This window comes from Lissotriton helveticus, chromosome 3_1 (assembly GCF_964261635.1).
Source record: "Lissotriton helveticus chromosome 3_1, aLisHel1.1, whole genome shotgun sequence".
In the NCBI taxonomy this organism is placed as follows: Eukaryota; Metazoa; Chordata; class Amphibia; order Caudata; family Salamandridae; genus Lissotriton; species Lissotriton helveticus.
The window spans coordinates 1,026,482,974-1,026,498,213 of NC_136061.1; the positions used below are offsets into that span (position 1 = coordinate 1,026,482,974).

At 44.6% G+C, this 15,240-nt stretch overlaps 1 protein-coding gene across 1 annotated transcript in view; it reads left to right on the forward strand.

Annotated features, from left to right (window-relative positions):
• LOC144824202 (dynein axonemal heavy chain 11-like) overlaps positions 1-15,240 on the forward strand; it is a 3,356,387-nt gene that overhangs the window by 2,262,268 nt on the left and 1,078,879 nt on the right. The window contains exon 64 of the mRNA XM_078683354.1: positions 12,701-12,824. Coding sequence (XP_078539480.1) covers positions 12,701-12,824 — 124 coding nt within the window. The remainder of the gene's footprint in view (positions 1-12,700; positions 12,825-15,240) is intronic.

Genomic DNA, 15,240 nt, shown 5'->3' on the forward strand with positions numbered 1-15,240 from the left:
TTCCCTGACTAGAAACAAGGGTCCCTATTTGGACTAAGGTACCTACCTCAGCCAACTAGAGACCCCCAGTTCTACTAATCACAATGATGCTCCTCTTTATATTTTCAGATGTCTTTAATTCAAGATCTTTAAGCCTTCTGAGCCAACACATGTTTCGTCGCTGTTACAGGGGATTACCCTGCGAATTCTTCAGGGCTGAGGTCAGTTTCAAATCCCCTATATTTGGAAGCATATTTAGCTCTCCTAACACAAGACTAATTGGTATACCTCTCCAGGAGCAGTACTTATAGGAACCCATTCCGGGTTGGAATTATTACCGGAATTAAGAGACTACTTGAAACTGACCTCAGCCCTGAAGAAATCGCGGGATAATGCCCTGTGTGCAGAGGATTTGTATATATAACTATGTATTTGGGTCATTCCTTCGGTCATCCTAAGTACGACATGACACAGCATGGTAGAACCCCTGAGGGTAGCACTTTGGGTATAAAAACACCATGTCTTGCTGAGATAGTCAGAGGAGAAATAGACTTCCATGCTAACACACTGACGCGAGACGCTTAGGTTCCTGCACGCAGACACTCCAGCTCGCAGTGGTCTGACATCCCTTGCGGGGTGTCCATCTCAAGACCAAGATGGGATCCCACAGTCTCTCACTTCAGGTAACGGGGTTGACTTTATCCCAAAGGGATTCTTGGCTTTACACCTCCATACAAGCTAGGTTCACTTAGGTACACTTAGGTACATCTAGTTAGGGTTGCATCAAAGGAGTACTCATTTATTACTGTCATGTATTTTATATACTCCCCTGAATTCATTGTTTTAGCACAATGGTAGAAATCTACCATCCTTTAACTCTGTTAGTGCTGCTAATCATTTATATCTGTTTCTGTCTAATGGTTGTTTCAGCACACGTATTTTACACTAGATGACGCTGGTTCAGTAAATGCTTATTGAAAAACGTCCCCACCGTTGCCTCTGTGTATCTCTCTGAGACAAAGTGAGCGCGAGTGACTGAGCGAAAAGTATTGCACTGTTTCCATTATCCTGAGGAATCAGGATTATCAGGTTCGATAGTTACAAAGAACAAGTCTCTCCTTGGTAAGAGGGGTCTCTAGTGTCACTGTGAGCTAGCTGGTATACAGGCTAACATACCCGATGGGGGTGTCTAGAATCAGTACAAATTAACAACAGGAGAGGGAGGGATGCAGAGGTACACCCTCAGTCCCCCAGGGATCAATTATAAACAACAGAAGAGTGTAGATCAATACATGTGTAGTAGCACATTTGGGAGACAATGGGTGAGAAACAAATCAATTTGATTTGTTTAGAAAGCCCTCACTCACCATCCTGGATGGTGACATGCTTCATCATCGGGCCCACCGGGAGAAGCCGAATGCTTCCCCGGTGTGCTTCAATGCCAGATTTACTGTGGAGCTGGTTTTTGTGAGAGAGGTGTCGTTGTGAAAAGTTAAAAATGTACAGATTGTGTCTCACATAGAATTTTTTTTATTCTGTGGCCAATCTGACATAATAAAAACAGTATGTGTGGAAACTACCAAATTAATTGTTTGGTTACTTCTACTTAAAGTGGGGTCAACATGTTTCTGCCCGTCTATGTGTGATTTACTGGGCATTCGTCAGGACCATGGGGAGTGTACCTCGGCGGTATGAGCATGCTAATGCCCACCCTGACCAGAGGACGTGAAAGTTAAAAAGTTGAAGAAAAATGGTGCAAAGTTAAAAAACAAACCAACAGGTTTTTGTGGGGTAAGCAACCTCAAAAATAAGAGGTACCTGTGTAGTCTGTGAAAAAGGGACATTCAGACATATAAAGAAGACAAAACAAGTAATTAGTTTTAGTTTTCTTGTGCTGGTTTGATCAGAAGAAGACCATGCTCTATGGGATGTGCTTCTGATTAACCACTCGAGGATTGGTTGCTCAATCATAACTGTAATCGTATTTTTACACAGTGGGGCTGGCCTTGTTGAAACGTGCCAGTAGGGGTGCATGCAAGTAAACTATTAAAAGCACCTGGATGCTGATTTTGGCGTTATACCGGTAATCGTGTTGGTTACAGATCAATGGGCCGGTAAATGCGGGGCCGGGGATACGTGGTGACAATAGCATGACCCGGCTCATATGGTGATGATTATAACAACATTAGAATTAAAATGAAACTCTCACTCGTTATGTAAAAGATCCACGCCCGATAGGTCATGGGAGGGGGGTGGAGGCGACAATGCCACACCCTGTCATGGGGAGGAAAATGGGGGCAAAGATTTAGAAATATGGCATAGAAAACAGTGCAATCATTGCGCAAGTACTTAGCTCTATGATGCAGGGAAAGAACTCACGCCCGCAACGCCTGGCACCCGCTCGATACCTGCGCGTAGCCTCTGACCGGACCTCGTGGATAATGGTCGGTTCAGACGGCTTGGTAGAAGTAGTCTCTGTAGGGAATTGAACCCAGAAGCGACCTCCGGGAGCACGCGGTACACAGGGGTGTGGCTTGGGTGGGCTTGCGAGTGTGTAGCCAGGAACTGCGTCATGGTGTGACGTCGGTCCGGAGGTTGAAACGCTGACTTCGTATCTACGGTCACATTACTCTCGTGAAATTTCATCAAGAGAGAATTTAGAAGGATTATAAGTGAAAGGATATAATGGTAGAGCGATTTACCTAGCAATACAGAATGGGATAACGAACGTGACGGGAAAGAGGACAGGCACTTACTGGGACCAAGGTTCAGTCGTATTTAGATATTAATGATAGTGAATGGAAGGTAAAGGTGACGGAATGTATATTTAGTGCCAGTGCAGAGAGACATCTAAACAGTCACAGTTGTTCCACCATTTACATGACTATTTCTGTACATCCACGATGTGTGGGGGTACAAGGATGGTGCTCCGCTTTCTTTTGCGTCTGTGTGTGCATATGCTATATGAGAAAGCTATAGTTGTGATACACTCATATTATGCAATCATATCAGGTGTCACTGTTTTAAAACTGTTGCCCATGGCATTCCATCATTCAGGCCATCTAAATGGGTGCCCAGACGGTAGACCCAGCGTTGTTCTTTTTCAAACAAAATGTTGGGGATGTTTTTGCCAATACATACTTGTTCGACAATTGTCCATTTAAGATCGTTTGGTGGGTTAAAGAGGAGAAAATGTTCACTCATTTTAGTTGCGACCTTGCGGTACCTGATGTTACTACGGTGCTCACATATCCTCTGTTTTACCTTGCGTGTGGTCATGCCTATGTATCTTTTCCCACAGGGGCAGGTGATCAGGTAGACCACATTAGTGGAATTACAATTTGTGTGAGCTCAATGGGTCCATATTTTGCCTGGTTCCAGGGTCAGTTGGTTTGTGTGTGTGGTCAAATGACTCACACTGCAGGTGGAGCAGGGGTAGTGTCCGACAATTGGTGGGCGGCCCCAGGCAATGGTGATTGATCTCTCTGTAGTCTGAATTTCTGTTTTGGGACGTGTGTGTACCAGAGAGTCCTTAATGCTTCTTCATTTCTTGAAAGAAAAAAGGGGTTTTCCCCAAGTTTTTTTATTGCTGGTGACAATACTCCAGTTTTTGTTAATTGATTTTTTCATACCGTCTGACAAAGTACTGTATGTAGTTACGCAGGTTAGTGGTGTGTCTTTGCGTTATTTCACGTTGTCCTTTAGTAATGCTGCACGGGGTTGGTTTCTAGCGCGTTTGTAACCTTTGTCCAGGATATGTGTTGGGTAGCCTCTTGATCTCAGTTTAGAGGTTAGGTCATTCGCCTGTTCTCAGTAATCGCTAATATTACTGCAATTTCTCCGGATCCTGAGGTATTGGCCGTAGGGTAAGTTTTCTTTAAGAGGTCTTGGGTGAAAGCTCGAGAACTCGGGTAGGTTGTTTTTGGCAGTGGGTTTGTAGTGTGTTCTTGTGGCGAAGGTTGTATCTTTCACTGTGATGACGACATCTAAGAACACCACTTCGTGCTTACTCCAAGAGTGCGTGTATCTCAAGTTTTGGTCTAAAGTATTATTCCATGTGAAAAATTGTTCCAGGAGGATTTCATCGCCCTTCCAAACGAGGAGGACGTCATCTATATACCTCCTCCATAGTCCTATGGAGGAGGAGAAAGGGCCATCTGTAGGTAGAATATGTTTTACTTCGAAATCATGGACGTATAATCCCGCTACACTGAGGGCAAAAGTACTGCCCATTGAGGTCCCAGTGCTTTGGAGGTATAATATACCTTTGTATTCGAAAAAGTTCTCTTTGAGAGCTATTTTGGCACATTTTAAGATGAAGTCCTTAGGCGTCCAATATTTCCAAGTGATGGAGTCAAGAGCTGATTCCAAAACTTCCAAGGTGTCATCTTGGGGGATACTGGTGTAAAGCCTTTCTATGTCTAATGTGACAAGAATGACCAATCCTTCCTCAAAGGTGAAGTTTTGTAGTAGTTGTAGTACGCTTCTCGTGTCTTTAAGGTAAGTTGTGGTACCTTGTATGATGGGTTTCAAGAAGAAGTCACAGAACATGGATAACGGTTCCAGGAGTGAACTGATCCCCGACACGATTGGTCTCCCTGGTGGGGAGGTTTTGTTCTTGTGTGTCTTCGGGAGTGTGTAAAAATAGGGTGTCACACTTCCCCATGCAGTGAGAAAAATGGCTTCTTTGCTGGAGATGTGTCCGTTTTCTTCTGCTTCCTTTACTAGGTCCTTGATACGCGTTTTGAGTTCTGCAGTGGGATCCTCTGTCAACAGGGTGTAGTTAATTCTGTCGTTCAGAAGTGTCAGGCAAACGTTGTCATAATCAGTCGTGTTCTGGATGACAATGCCTCCTCCCTTGTCCGCCGGTTTGATGGTGATGTCTTTATTGTTCTTTAGGTCTTGGAGAGCTCGATATTCAAGAGCACTGAAATTCTTAAAGGAGTTGGGTGCTTGTAATGCCTCGATGTCGTTGTACACTGCCTGCTCAAAGGCTGCTATTTCAGGAGGTATTGTGTACAGAGGTGGATTAAAATTAGACTTTACTCTGAGGTTATTGTCTCCTCTGTGTGTTTCAGTAGTTTCTTCTTTGGATTAAAAGAACGATTTAAGTTTGAGTTTCCTAAAACATTCTGACAACTCACAGTGTAATTTAAATTTGTCTGGTCTCTCGGTGGGGACAAAGCCTAGACCCCTCTCCAGGACTTTGGTTCCTGCAGGACTAAGTTCTTTGGCTGACAGGTTTGTAATTAAACTCCGTGTGCACTTGTGCTGGGTATTGGTGTCTTGCTGCGGGTGTGGTTGCCCACTGGGTCCTCCGTTTCCCAGGTAACTTGATTGTTGCCTCTCCTCCTTCCTCTCCCTCTCTGGCCTCTCTCTAAAAATGGCGGTGGGAATTGGTTCTGGTGGTAGGCAGGTGGTTGCATATACTGGTTCCAGCCTGTTCGGGGAAATGGAGGTTGTTGGAAGTAGTGAGGGGGTGGTGGTGGACCATCGCCAGGTGTGGCAAATGGTGGCCATCTTGGTTGTTGATTATTGTAGTTAAATCTACCTCTCCCTCCTCTTCTTCTTCTTTGTTTCTGGCTGTAATTACTTGACCCACTACTGTTTGAAGTGTTATCATCAGAGTGGTCTGACTGGTTGAGATCTCTGCTGGGTGGTGTGTATGTGGGACTCTAGTATGGGTAAACTTTGTCAAACTCAAATTTCTTCAGATATTTCTGAAATGTAGTCACTTTGGATTGCATCAGGGTGTCTTTGTATTCGTTAATATCCCTGTTGATTTCTTCTAACTTCTTTTTGTAACCTGTCAATGTTGTCTTAAAGTGGGTTTCGGTTTGCTGGATTTCTACCATTAATGCTTCTGATAGACGGAGTGCTGTTTTAATAATCAGCACTAGCCAGTCTCGAGTACAGTGCCAGGCTATCATTGCCCATTCTTTTCGAAAGGTGGCATCGTTGAGGACGATACGGGGGGCATTAGTCACAAGGAGTCCCCATGGGCGGTATTTGTTCGAAGATATTGTTTTAGTATTGTTCCATGTAAGATAGTACGAATCCGGTCATGTTTTTGTTCAGTTAGTTGTTCCCATTCAGTTGTATGTGATATTGTTTGGGAGATTGCCGGGTCTGCGAAGAGGGAGGAACCCGCCAAGATCACCTCCACCTCTTCTTCAGAGTATGTCAGACCTAGGTTAGCCATGTTTTTATGTTTTTAATGGTGAGAGTTTAGAATACAAAATAAAAAGGAAGAAGAGATGTCGCCAGGGAAAAAAGTGGCGATATCTCTTTACTGCTATTTGACTCTCACAGCTGTGGGCTGCTCAATACTAATTAACAACAGGAGAGGGAGGGATGCAGAGGTACACTCTCAGTCACCCAGGGATCAATTATAAACAACAGAAGAGTGTAGATCAATACATGTGTAGAAGCACATTTGGGAGACAATGGGTGAGAAACAAATCAATTCGATTTGTTTAGAAAACCCTCACTCACCATTCTGGATGGTGACATGCTTCATCATCGGGCCCACCGGGAGAAGCCGAATGCTTCCCTGGTGTGCTTCAATGCCAGATTTACTGCGGAGCTGGTTTTTGTGAGAGAAGTGTCATTGTGAAAAGTTAAAAATGTACAGATTGTGTCTCACATAGAATTTTTTTTATTCTGTGGCCAATCTGACATAATAAAAACAGTATGTGTGGAAACTACCAAATTAATTGTTTGGTAATTTCTACTTAAAGTGGGGTCAACATGTTTCTGCCCGTCTATGTGTGATTTACTGGGCATTCGTCAGGACCATGGGGAGTGTACCTCGGCGGTATGAGCACGCTAAGGCCAGCCCCACTGTGTAAAAATACGATTACAGTTATGATTGAGCAACCACTCCTCGGGTGGTTAACCAGAAGCACATCCCATAGAGCATGGTCTTATTCTGATCAAACCAGCACAAGTAAACTAAAACTAATTACGTGTTTTGTCTTCTTTATATGTCTGTATGTCCCTTTTTCACAGACTACACAGGTTCCTCTTATTTTTGAGGTCGCTTACCCCAAAAAAAACTGTTGGTTTGTTTTTCCACTTTGTCCGGTGGTGAAATGCCCGATGATGAAGCATGTCACCATCCAGGATGGTGAGTGAGGGCTTTCTAAACAAATCGAATTCATTTGTTTCTCACTCATTGTCTCCCAAATGTGCTTCTACACATGTATTGATCTACACTCTTCTATTTTTTATCTCTGCACTGGCACTAAATATACATTCCGTCACCTTTGCCTTCCATTCACTATCATTAATATCAAAATACGTCTGAACCTTGGTCCCAGTGAGTGCTTGTCCTCTTTCCCGTCACGTTTGTTAGCCCATTCTGATTTGCTGGGTAAATCGCTCTACCATATATCCTTTCACTTTTAATCCTTCTAAATTCTCTCTTGATGAAATTTCAGCAGAGTAATGTGACCGTAGATACGAAGTCAGCGTTTCAGCCTCCGGACCGACGTCACACCATGACGCAGTTCCTGATTGGCTACACACTTGCAAGCCCACCCAAGCCACACCCCCGTGTACCGCGGGCTCCCGGACATTGCTTCTGGGTTCAATTCCCTACAGAGACTACTTCTACCAAGCCGTCTGAACCAACCATTATCCACGAGATCCGGTCAGAGGCTGCGCGCAGGTATCGAGCGGGTGCGAGGCGTTGCGGGCGTGAGTTTCTTCCCCGCATCATAGAGCTAAGTACTTGCGCAATGATTGCACTGTTTTCTATGCCGTATTTCTAAATCTTTGCCCCCATTTTCCTCCCCATGACATGGTGTGCCATTGTCGCCTCCACCCCCCTCCCATGACCTATGGGGCATGGATCTTTTACATAACGAGTGAGAGTTTAATTTTAATTCTAATGTTGTTATAATCATCACCATATGAGCCGGGTCATGCTATTGTCACCAAGTATCCCCGGCCCCACATTTACCGGCCCATTGACCTGTAACCAACACGATTACCGGTATAACGCCAAAATCGGCGTCCATGTGCTTTTAATAGTTTACTTGCATGCTCCCCTACTGGCACGTTTCAACAAGGCCAGCCCCACTGTGTAAAAATACGATTACAGTTATGATTGAGCAACCAATCCTCGAGTGGTTAACCAGAAGCACATCCCATAGAGCATGGTCTTATTCTGATCAAACCAGCACAAGAAAACTAAAACTAATTACTTGTTTTGTCTTCTTTATATGTCTGTATGTCCCTTTTTCACAGACTACACAGGTTCCTCTTATTTTTTTTTATTGTTTTTATTGTTGCATTCACACAATCATATTCACAGGAGTATACATTCGTCGGTGCAGCGTCAACATTCCGCTACCACCAACCGCTAGCGCAACTTTTCCATTTTTTATTGTAATAAAACTTCCAACTTTACAGGTCATTGATTGGACATTTAACAGCGCTCAATTTAAACATTGCCTTGCTAATTAGTAACAGTATAGCGGTTGAGGCCTTGTACCCCACAGTTTTCATACCTATTGTCCCAGCCAGGAGAGCACGGGAAATCTTGGATCCTACCCAGCCGTAGCACACCCCCACCTCCCTTCCCACCCCTACTCTATTTCATCTTCCTCCCCTGAACTGTCTATGTCTTCCTCCTCTGGCAGTGGCTCACACAGCTCCCCCCTATATGCGTTTCAAGGTGACCATATTTTGTTCCATTTACGTGGGTTGGCTCTCTGTTGATACACCGCCCTCTCCACCATCATGAGCATATCCATGTTCCTGTACCACTGTGCTAGGGTCGGTGCTTCCGATGCCCCCCATTTTTGCGCTATGTCTCGCTTTGCCAACATCATTCCGATTACCACCCATTGCCGTCCGTGCGGCGTCAAGTTGTTTGGGCCCCACATATTCAACAAACAAACCCTAGGGTCAGGCGTGACTGGGATTTGTAAAGTTTGGGCGACAGTGCGTGTCACACGCCGTCAGTAATCTATCATGCTAGGGCAAGCCCACAGGGTATGGAACAATGTGCCTTCTTCTCCGCAGTTTCTCAAGCAGTACGGGTGGTCTGCCCTTTGGATTTTATGTAGGGTAGTGCGCGTGTAGTATACTCGGTGTAGTATTTTAAATTGCACTAGCCGAAATCTCGCCGAGATACCGGCTTCTTAAGGTGACGCCATGGCAGCATTCCAATTCGTCTCATCTATCTCCCCTACCTCGTCCTCCCATTTCTCTTTCAGTTTCTGCAACGGGTCGGGTAGATTGTTTATCAGTTTGCGATAAGTGAGGGAGGTAGCGCTTGCCTCCATGTGGTTCCTCTTATTTTTGAGGTCGCTTACCCCACAAAAACCTGTTGGTTTGTTTTTTCACTTTGCACCATTTTTCATCAACTTTTTAACTTTCACGTCCTCTGGTCAGGGTGGGCATTAGCGTGCTCATATCACCGAGGTACACTCTCCATGGTCCTGACGAATGCCCAGTAAATCACACATAGACGGGCAGAAACATGTTGACCCCACTTTAAGTAGAAATAACCAAACAATTAATTTGGTAGTTTCCACACATACTGTTTTTATTGTGTCAGATTGGCCACAGAATAAAAAAAATTCTATGTGAGACACAATCTGTACATTTTTAACTTTTCACAACGACACCTCTCTCACAAAAACCAGCTCCTCAGTAAATCTGGCATTGAAGTACACCGGGGAAGCATTCGGCTTCTCCCGGTGGGCCCGATGATGAAGCATGTCACCATCCAGGATGGTGAGTGAGGGCTTTCTAAACAAATTGAATTGATTTGTTTCTCACCCATTGTCTCCCAAATGTGCTTCTACACATGTATTGATCTACACTCTTCTGTTGTTTATAATAGAATCAGTACAGACACTAATCCTACTGTGTATGTTGTCTAAACGTGCAGGTCCTATATAAGTTGAAAGGAACTACACGCCATGACCAAGTCTCCGGAAAACAGACAATCTGCGGGTTTGAAATTAAAGATACCTAGTTTCTATCAGTCAGTTTGCTGCTAATACCAGCAATCTTGCAAAAAAGGGCACTCAAGTCGAGGTCATAGTTGTGGCACTAATAGATTCTTCTGCTATTGAAGCCCCATCAGGCAATGAACCAGTTCTATCCTTCCCTTTTGTCAGTGAGTCAAAGGGTGACTAGGTGTGAGCGCCCATATCATGTTCTCCAGCTTCTAGTGGTGGAATATATTGGGTTTGACCATTTGTTGCAGATAGTGTACTAGATGAGCAATCTGGATTGGCCAGGTCAGCAATATTACTAGCTATTTCTACACGGCCTCTATAACCTTGGCCTCAGAACCATAGGGCAGTCAGTCAACCTCTTCCAGGGCAGCAAAACGATTATGTATTGGTATGATGAATCTCCTGCTGCTTACTGGATTATACATGGGTCTTGGCTTGTAAAAATAACCTAAACGGACCAGCTGGATTCTTTGGGGAAGACCTTGGAGGTGGCCGAGTCTGTCTGCTATGTGCCCAACTAGGCTTGTGTCATGAAAGCGAATTACAACACAGTCTCCCGGATCCATCTTGCAGATGTTGCCCAGCCATTGTATCCTCCGAACCCCTACTATTCGATTTGAGAGGACTTGTAATGTGTCAAAGGGTGGTGGCCAACTAGTGGATCACCTTGTTCTTCAGCTGTTAGTCTGATTCCTCTTGGTCTGAGGCCAGTGGTGGAACATTCTTCAAGACTACTAGACACAGTGTGTAATCCAGGGTGAGCTATAGGATTTGCAGTTTTCTGTTTGGAGCCCTTTCTGATGGAACAGGACTTGGGAACAATGCTGACGAGGCAGGCTCTCTATGGCCCAGTCCAGGACCAACACTGGGGAACTATTTTGAAGCAAAAGAATCTGCTAGTTTGGCCTCTCCTTATCAACTTATACAGTTGCAATTGCAGATTCAGCAGTACAAGGAAAGCGCCTACTGGTTGCAGGTAGAATAGGTGGTTTAGAGTGCACATGTGTAAGAAGCTCCTTCAGAGTTCTATCAATCCTTTGCCGTGCCGCAGCCAGCGGAGTCAATAGCCTGACAAGTAATCCTTCTAGGCAGCAGGCCTCCCCATGCACTTGTTAAATTTGTCTCCTCCTTTTTCGCTTCCGGATACATCATTAGGCCCCTTAGACTACTTTAGCTTCGGGGCCCTTCCCTTGTATGTCAGTTGATCTTCTTTAGTGCGGTTCTTCCCACTATTTTTCGTCTCATGCCCCAGCTTCTTTCCTTTTGTGGGTGGGTAAGCTGCAAATATCCGAGTTGGAACTTTTGACAATATGATGCTGATACCCCGATGGTAATATCCAGACCCCCATAAGCACACAACAGTTCGGTGGGTCAGGGGTAGTTTCACTAAACGTGTTAATTTGCCCCTCCACTTTGCATCTAGTGGTTCCTTCCGGATTGATTATTGGCGAGTTAGCACTTTGTTCATCACAAGGGTGAAGAGTCAAGGATTTCCTAGCAGCCCCAGCCTCTCTTCCACAGTCTGGAGTTAATTACTGACATGGCAGTAGTCAGGTAGTTATTTATTGAGCCAGGCCCCCGATTGTGGATGGTTGCTTACCCATGATTCCTTTCTGGTAGACTCTAGCCATTAGGAGGTGATATCTTTGCGCCAAGTGGGTTGGCCCAGCCCAGCCTCCTCCAGTCGCTGATGGGCACAGATGGGCTGCCCCTTGGCACGGGTGTACCTCCCGCACTGTGGGAGTGTCTCAGCCCTTTTAAAGGCTGCAGCGCCCAATCAGAAGCTGCCCGGCCACCTCCTGGCAGGATTGTGCAGCTTTGCCTGCTGGAACCGGTAAATCCCCCTTGCAATAGCCTCACAGCCTGCAAGCCTTTGATATTGCGTCCCACGCTGCGGGAGTGTCTCAACCCTTTTGTGGTCTACAGGGGCCAAACAGAAGCTGCCCGACTGCCTTCTGGCACGATTGCACAGCTTGGCCTGCTGGAACAGGTAGTCCCCCTTACCATAACCTCACAGCCTGCAAGCCTTTGGTATTGCATCCCTGGTTTTCCTCTTGCATTCACTGGCATTGCCTTTGTGACACCTAGCCTCAGAGGTGGCAACATCAGTGCCTGGAACAGAAAGGGAGATCGTCCTTATGGGCATCCTTGGGGCTCCATTCTCCTTGTTTTCTGCCATTTTTTCATTACACCCATAGTGAATAATAATACATTATTTACTATTCGTGTAAAAAATGGAGGACAATTAGCTGGAATTGGCCTTCCCTGGCAGCTGAGGTAAGTAAAGTTTTTTGTTTTTAATGTATGTTGTGTGCGTGTTTACGCATAAGAGCGGGATTATGTGAGAGACATTGTGTTCATGTCTGAATGCGTCTGGATGTGTCGGTCTGTGTGTTTGAGTGAATGTGACGGTAAAAGGGAGTGTGTTGTCACTTCAGCTAGCCCAGACATTTCGGTGAATTGACGTCTATCATTTTTACCCATAGTCATTGCATTGCATGTGTTCCTAATTTACTAACCTGAACCAGCCGAGTAAAACTGCATATTTCTATTTTATGTTGGATTATTTTTTTTTAAATGTAATCTGTGAGAAACTGAAATAAAGCTAGAAATCGCACTCATTGGAAGTAGGTAGCAAAATATTGTTTTGTTTTGCACCTATCTAAGTATGTCTTCTGGCATGATTTGTTTCTGAATGTCGTTATTTCTAAATTCTTATCGTGTTCCTCTTTTATTCCCAGAGTGATATAGCTACGCTGTATTTCAAAGTCGGAGTGAAGAACATTAGCACGGTCTTTCTGCACACGGATGCTCAAATTCCAGACGAGCGTTTTCTCGTTTTAATTAATGACATGCTGGCATCAGGTAAAAGCCTTTTCTTTTGTCAAGCATTTAAATGATGCTGCTTAAGATCACGGAAGAGATCATTCTACGCGTGTGAAAAACATTGGCAAATACATTCGGGATCAAAACAGTTCAGCAATGTAACATCTTAAGTGTGCAAAGGGCAGCAGGTGTTTTAATAGGCCTCATCAGTTGATGTGAGAGGTCGTCTGTGCAGATTTGTTACAGGAGCTGCTAAGCCACCTCTGCGACACCAATAAAACAAGCTACTTAATATAATCAGCTGCAATCAGGAGAGATTCTGTTTACTGTGAAACGTTTTTCTTTTATTATGCAATATTCTGTATGCGGTGGAGGGCTAAGCGGTCCAACTGATCAAACCACTGACAGCCATCATCAGCTCAATAATATAGATAATTTAGCTTTGTTTTCTTATGTGCAGCTAGATTCTTGTGTGCTTTGTGAAACTATTTGGGTGATTGTTCGTGAGGCAATTACCATGCCCTTTGTGCTCCCATGCTGCCGGGTTGCAATTTTCTTCGCTCTTAGGGAAATTGACTGGCATCTTTTTGCACCTAGATTTTCACACTTATTAATCATGAAAGTGCAGCATACCTAAGTCTATATGGTCTTAAAGCTAAATGTGGTTGTTGGTCATCAACAATAAACGTTCCAGTAGGTTCCGGGTGAATCGTGCTTGCTTTATCAATTTTTGAGACACCGATGTCTTCTTTTACAGAGTTGTCTCGATGACAATATGCAGACAAGTTAGATATCAATCAAATGTATTCATATCAGCCGAGTTAGTCCCTGACAAGAGAGTTCCGGACATGTGAGGGGCCCACTGCATGAATTTTGCGGGGGGGGGGGGGGGGGGGGGGGGGAGGTAGGGGGCTTCAAGTTACGCCACTGAATTCTGAATGTGGACGCGGATGTGTTCTCTAAAATAACTTAATGTACAGATCACACGAGTGAGTAAGGAATCACAATGTTATAAATGTACTTAGAAAATAGTATACCAAGGGGGAGATTTACTAAGATTTTACGCCACTTTTGTGTCAAAAAAGTGACGCAAATTGTCACAAAATCTTTTTCCCCCGATTTACTTTCCAGTGCTAAACTTGTTTAGCGCTGGAAATAATGGGAAAGTAATGCAAAGCAGCGCATAGCGCTGCTTTGCGTTACTTAGCGCCCAGGGGCGTACCATGGGTCGGGCATGGGCATTCCCATGCAACCACCCAAGGTTTCTCACGCTAAACCCAATTTATTAAACAAAGTAAATATGGTTTAGCGTGAGGAAACAGCGCCCTTTTAAAGCAGGCGCAAGGAAGGAGACATACTTTTATTTCTTCGGCCTTTTCCGAATTTGCATGCGTGCTGCACTGTACAGCACCCATACAAAGTGGGAAAAGGCTTCAAGTTAGTCTAATCTTAGTATTTTGTACGTGAAGGGTTCCCTTCCAGTACAAAACCTATGCTAGACTCGCAAAGACACCCTTGCACTATGGCACAAAGGTGGCTTTGTAGTGCATGGCAGCTAATTTCAGCGCCGCCGCAAGTGAGAGCGGAGGAGAGTGCCTGATTTTAGTAAATTGGGTGCTCTCCTCTTCTCTCCTTTTCACGCAGGGCAGCATTTGCAGCTGCTGCAGTGCGCTATGTGAAAAAATTGTAAATCTCGCCCCAAAAAGTTGATAGAAGGAATGCTTGCAAAGGTCTCAGTAACTAGCAGCCACTCAAGTTCTCATTCCAGTCTGTAATTTTTCCTCCGCTATGCCTCCCCAGACAAGCACCACCTTATACAAATTAGATTAGTCTTGTTCCAAAAGGGACAGTCCAGCCTAGACCCCCAAGCTAGACCCCCTCTTCTGAGAAACAGATACACCCACAGACTCATTTCAGCCTGGTTGCACCTCATCAGCGAGGTAGGTGCTGCTTGAGTTTTTTGGTTTAGTGGGCATTAGATCTGCCTCGTGGCATATCCAATTGCATAGAGCATTACTCTTGGAAAAACACAGGTGATAGTTGCAATGCTTACAAAAAGCTTGCTGCGTCACAAGATTTAAGGTACATCTCACTAATGAGGTCCATCTAGGTTGAAACCGATATGGGGTTGCTTGTATACTCGTTCATCGGAATGTGAACTGACGTTTTGGGCTGGACTGTTCCTAATCGAGTAGGAATGATTCCTTTTGTTCATATTGGTGCTGGTCCAAGACTGATGTGATCCCTGTTTAGAGTGGTCTAGAGGGCAAAAAAACGATGGACTGAAATGTAGGCTGAGCAATTTCGAGTAGCTTAGACTTGTGTAAGCGTTCTGGTCATCATCTTTTGTTGTTCTGGAAAAATAGCAAAACGTATCAAAAAACTTACAGAGGTAAAGCAGAACAATTTAATATCTGGCACTGGTTTTGCAACTTACTAAAGCAAGGCAATCAGG